Below are 6,000 nucleotides of genomic sequence, written 5' to 3' on the forward strand. Positions count from 1 at the left end.
TCTCCATTAATTTAAGATGATCACTGTATGATTCACCATCTTTTTACAGACAATGTTAAAATTTATAAAAATGGAGCAACCGTTGCCGTGGAAGTTCCAGCACTGGGACTGAAGAAGGTGACTTTTGATGGTGTAAATCTTAAGGTACTGCACTTACTTTCAAGGTTACCACTTTCTTTCTGCCTAGTACCTTGCCAGTGTGATAGACCAGCACTTCAGCATTCACGAAAAAGATGTGCTATTTTGCAGGTTACTGTTGCTTCATGGATGAGAGGAAAGACCTGTGGAGTTTGTGGTAATAATGACAGGGAAAAGGCCAATGAACTCCTCATGCCAAACCATAGGCTGGCACACAGCTGTTCTGCGTTTGTTCATTCGTGGGTATTGCTAGAAGAAACCTGCTCTGGTGGTGAGTGTATCTGGAAAAACTTTATGCTTGGATAGATTATAATTTCACTTTTCCTCTGCTGAAAGCTAGAAAATAGGGTTTTTTTTAAGGAGCAGGTATCTTTTACTTATAAATTTCAATTGCAATATGTATCCATTTTAGCTTTATTAACCACTGACTGTTTAAAACACAGCTTGTGAATATATACTCCAGCAAAAGTCTTTGTCTCTTGTGCAATTCAATGTTAAATAATTGATTTTTATTTCTTACACTGAGTAGCTTTTTTCTTGAGAGGCAAAATCAGCCCTAATCCTGCTCCCACTGAAAAAAAGTACGATTTTCACCATTGTATCAAAACTGTTTCAGCTGTTGTCTGCAGACTTAATTTACCCACACAAGTTGCAAACTATGAATGCAGTGTCAGATCATACATTACTGTAAATTTCCAAAGCGCAAAAATTTTCACTTTTGTTCTGCACCACATGAGGGTGCAACCTCAGGAAAATATTTAGAACTACTCCTACAGTAAAGAGCTTCATCTCACACGTAGCTAGAAAAACAATGTTAGACTCCCATAAGATCAATACAGTTTTGTTTGGTAGGTCTCCATTTACCTTGGACCTGAAATAATTTTATTGAAGTTAATGGTTGCTTTCTCCTTGACTTCAGTGGCAGCAGAATTGTACTTATCTGTGTGTCAGGAAACAGTCATAGCTGAATCCTGTTAAGTTACATTATACCTTTCTAGTGAGATAATTGCAGCATTATAAAAATCATCCAATACAAAAGTTATTCTTGATGTTATTATATAAATGCTGCCTTTTTTTTAATCCATTCACTACAGTTGACATTTTTCCTAATGCAATGAAGTAGCCATTGTGCTTGCAGTATCTATTCTTAATGGCTTTCAGACATGAGAGGTTATTTTCTGTGTATTATGTAGTTCTAAAAAACTGAGTATACATGATTCCATTTGGGTTATATTGTGCAATTAGATTTTAAAAATAGCTCCCCTTTCAGACTCTTTCCTCAACTTATTATTGTCCTATCTCGATAATCTCACTACTGTGAAAATGGTTTGTCAGATACCTGTGTTTTAATAAAAGCTGAGGAGAAAATATGGACTTTTATTATTGCAAGGATCGATTGGGATTTATTTCTACACTTTTAACTACCTTTGCTTTTCCTCTTAGGGTGCAAGCTGCAGCGCAGCTATGTGAAGCTGAATCGAAATCCCACTATTGATGGTGAGGAATCTACGTGCTACTCTGTTGACCCAGTACTGAAATGTATAAAAGACTGTACTCCTATCGAAAAAGCTTCAGTAAAGGTTGGCTTCCACTGCTTCCCAAAAGGTATGGTATTTTTCTCCCTCTGCATGCCACGTACTGCAGGAGCTGTCAGAGCACTCAAAAGAACAAAACACAGCACAGCCATGCACAGACCTGTATTGCTCCAGCTCCTCTCTGAGCTGCTGTTTTTAATCCCATTAGTATTTGCTATAACTGCTGACAGTGCTGGCCAGCTAAAAGCTGGGTTAGGTGATGGTAGGTAGCATCATCTGAGAAAAACACTTGAGGTGGTAGAAGGGGCAGCAGCGATCAATAAAATCACAAAATAAAATTTGTCATGTCTTCAGGACCTCCATAAAGTTGAGATAAGCAACACTGAGTCCTTTTATGCACATTACAGCCTGCAATTTTGTGTAGACCAGGGCAAGCAAAGCAATCCAAAGTCAGTCAAGTAGTGTGACATGACTGCTGTGATTGGACTGCCATGCTATGCCACTGTGCAATACATCAGCAAAAACACATTGCTGGAAGTTTCTCTAGCTTGTTCCAAAAAATGGTTTGTATTTTGAGGTACTTTAGACACACATTCTCATACCTTTAAAAAAAAAAAAAAAACCACAGGCCTTTTTCTCCTTTCATTTATATCAGGATATGAGGCACTGTCTAACACAGGTTCACATTGAAGTTATATAATCATGGAAGGAGAATCCAGCCTGGAACCTACAGATATTTCTGGTGCATTCTTTCCAAATCTTTCAATTAAATACCTATATAGCTTAGAGCGAAACCTACCATTAGGAAGTATCTAGCAAAGTGGTTTCTTCTCTGTTAACCATTGTTGGCTAAATCCATTGTTAGCTGGGATAATCCAGTGTAGTTTCGCTGGAGCCAATGCACCCCTGTGTTGAGTAGTACTGGAGAGGACAGGGTATTTTATGTCTGAATTTAAACATCTGTGTAGAACTTTGCACTTTGCTTGTGTTATTAATACCTGCAATGTGCTGAATCAGCAGCCATAAAAGCAGAGAGGATCTCTCTATAACAGTCATCTGCAACATCCTATTCAACAAGTAGCACAGTGATAGTGTTAATAGTTTTCTGATGGCTCCCTGAAATGAGAATAGATGTATTCTTTCATGAATAGAAAAACCCACCCTCAACAAAAAAACCCTTCCAAAATCTTGTTATATCCATGTTTCACAGATTTCTATTGTGTATCCAAGTCTGTATCTCTGAAGTGTCATAACCCTAGACCACTCACTGCCTCAGAATATTAGGCTATAATAAAGCTGTCTCATTCTCTCACAAAACTGTTTGAGAAAAGAGGAAAATCAGAAAAAAAGATGTTAGTTGTTGCAGACAGTGCTGCTTTTAGAGGAACTGCAGGCTTCTCTGGTTCATTTACCAAAGCAGAGACTGGGAAGTCTGCTATCAACACTTCTAATCAAGGGCTTATTTATTTATTTATTTGTCTCTTTATCCTGAGGAGGAGATAGAAAAAGAGGAGAAGGGAGAGAAGGAAGAAAAAAGATGCCATATATTGTTCTTTAGCTTGGTAAATTGATTGCTTCTTCTTAGGCTAAGGATCAATAGAAATACAAGGCCAGCACTTAAAAACTGTTCTGTCTTTGCCTGATGACTTGGAGAAGCAGTAGAAGTCCTCATCTTTCTCACTCTAGGAACATACATACACTGGACAAAGAACTTTTCTCTGCTCTTTATATGAGAACTCAGACACAATAGTTTGATGTTTCAAAATAGAAGCACCCCATCACTGTCGCCAGCAGAGAAAGGATAAAATGAACTACAAGGATGCAGAATTTCTCCTGTTGTACTCAAATCAGCAAGACTGTAGCCTTAGGAACTTGACTGAGGCAGGCATCACTCCAAGTTTAAGTCCACATATTGGTTTATATTTCAAACATGCCACAAGGCCTACCCATGGGGATCACAGCTACTCAGCCGTGATCCAGTTTGCGAGGAAACTATTTCTACATGGATATGAATGTGCTGAGACCCACAGTGTGCCCAAGAGAAAGAGACATAATGTATATCAAAAACAGAATTCAGACATTTTATAGCATTTCTCATCTCACAGCCTGAAAATATAATATATATATTTTAAAAGCATCTCCAGCATCTTTCTGGGAAATATTTATTATCCATTTTATTATGCAAAACCTGTGCTTAATGTTGGACAGTAATTTAGCCAAGGAGAGTGTTAACCTTTCAGAAGATAAGTGACTGATACAACCTGAACTCATACAGCAGTCTCCATATTTCCCTGTGATGAGAGATGGCATGTTATAAATGTACTGTCCACCTAAGGAATAAAACAAATGGAAGTAAAATTATGAAAGCTTTATGCACTCTCATTATACAAACTTAATCTAAATGGATGTCCTAACATTCTTTCAGATGCAATGATAAACCTCCAACTAGCTCAGAATATTTATTGGGAGGATGAATATCATTATTCCATTTAGATTATTTGAGCATTAAGGGATATGGCTTATTCAAGCTGCTGTTGATAAAGCAGTGTGGTAAGGTTAATACTGCAACTGACAATGCTCTGCCAGACTTCACAGTATATGGGAAACTTTAATTATAAGTTTATGAACCTCTGAAAATTCTCCAAAGGGCTTACCCTTCAGAATTGAACTTCGACAAATAGTCAGCTGAAATACCCAGTGATATGCAGCACTAACATAAAAAGTGATTGCTGACATGGATTGGTACGTGGTGGTCTTACATTGACAGGGGCTACCTCCAGCACTTTCACAGCCTCCTGTTGTCTTTGTGCTTCATGAAATGTAATTCATTTTGGTTTTAGGGAAGTATTACAGTAATTATATCATGGATGAAAATCTTGTTCCAAGTCAATGAGTCAGTTAGATGTCAGTCGTGAGGGCAGGATTTCATTCTTTACTTGATGAGGGAGCTGACAGCCATCAAAACTGTATTTCTTTGAAATGTGTTAATTTGCTTGATGTTAGTTAACAATGGCTTCACTCCTCTGACAGAAACTGCTGTAAGCCTGTTGGAATGGCAGAAAAGCAGCGATAAGAAATCAGCATTTGAGGATGTTGTGGAGTCTGTGGATGCTGACACTGATTGTACCTGCACTGGCAGCTGTAGTTAAGCTAAACTCTTTGGCTTTGTGCTATAGACATACCACACAAATAATTGAATAGCTGGACAGATAAGAAGGGAACATAATAGCTGTAGTAAAATATTAAGAAAGGTGCTTGAAGAGAATAAGCCTATTGCAAAGTCAAATGCATTATGTACAGTCTGCACTGCTTAATAAATATGTTCATTAAATAAGTATTCATGTGGTCTCTCTTTATTTTTCCCTATCAACAAAACAATCAGGCTGACTCTAATATTATACAGAAATTCTGCTCCCTTTTATCTGTGATATAATTACAGCAGTCCTCTCTTAAAATTACATTCACTAGGTGATGAAAGGAAAACATGATTATGGCTACTGCTAACATTCCATTGTGCAAAGAATTTCATATTTAGCATACTAAAGACACAGTAAGCATTTGTTTTCTTTTATGTTTTCTGGTAAAGAGCAACGTCTGTTCCTGGAACCGTTCTGCAAAAAAGTATATTTTACTCCCAGCAAGACCATTAGCCTTAGTACATTCTACAAAGGAATGAATTGGACTGCTAGACTCCCACTGTAGCTTTCCAGAGAGCTATAGTGTGTGACACAGTCCCCATTTTCATTTAAATTTCAATGGATGTGCTGTTGCTTCATGAACTAACTGAAAGTGTGAATAGGAACTTTTTTTTTGCTTTACCATCTCCTATTGTATATTTATGAAAATGATGGCTTCAAAAACTTCAGGGAACAATAATACATCAAGTAGCATTCCAAATACTCCAAAAAGCAATATATAGAAAGATATGTAAGATCAATAGCATCATAAAGTTAAAATAAAATACAAGCAGGACAGTCAGACTGTGTTTAACCTGTGAAGAGTCAATCTGCTAGCTTTCACTGTGCAGAAAGGTAATTCCCTCCCACCCCAGGGGACTAGAAATAGGTGGCACCTTCAAACCCCGAGCAATGGCACAATATCTCTTCACCCTGTGTCACAAATGAGCCATGCACCAAACCATGGTATGTTTTCCATGACAGGCAATAGCAGCCAGCACACTCTTCCAAGAGAAGCCTTAGCATGGGCAAGGTACAGCTGAACCCAAACCCTGGCAGGAAACTGTCATTAAAGAAAATACATTTCTTTCTAACTAAAAACTGATCTATCAGAAAGATGATTGAAGACTAAATAGTTGAACAATTACAGC

The 6,000-nt window shown here is 37.7% G+C and overlaps 1 protein-coding gene across 3 annotated transcripts in view; it reads left to right on the top strand.

Moving 5' to 3' along the window:
• The window catches only part of LOC138114113 (vitellogenin-1-like), a 44,600-nt gene extending 39,635 nt beyond the window's left edge, over positions 1–4,965 (top strand). For all 3 annotated transcript variants that reach the window (XM_069023241.1, XM_069023239.1, XM_069023242.1), the window contains 4 exons: positions 50–144; positions 250–409; positions 1,582–1,743; positions 4,704–4,965. In XM_069023241.1, coding sequence (XP_068879342.1) covers positions 50–144; positions 250–409; positions 1,582–1,743; positions 4,704–4,822 — 536 coding nt within the window. In that variant the 3' untranslated portion in view covers positions 4,823–4,965. The remainder of the gene's footprint in view (positions 1–49; positions 145–249; positions 410–1,581; positions 1,744–4,703) is intronic.
• The last annotated feature ends 1,035 nt before the right edge of the window (positions 4,966–6,000 follow it).

Source organism: Aphelocoma coerulescens, chromosome 8, assembly GCF_041296385.1.
Source record: "Aphelocoma coerulescens isolate FSJ_1873_10779 chromosome 8, UR_Acoe_1.0, whole genome shotgun sequence".
Classification (NCBI taxonomy): domain Eukaryota; kingdom Metazoa; phylum Chordata; class Aves; order Passeriformes; family Corvidae; genus Aphelocoma; species Aphelocoma coerulescens.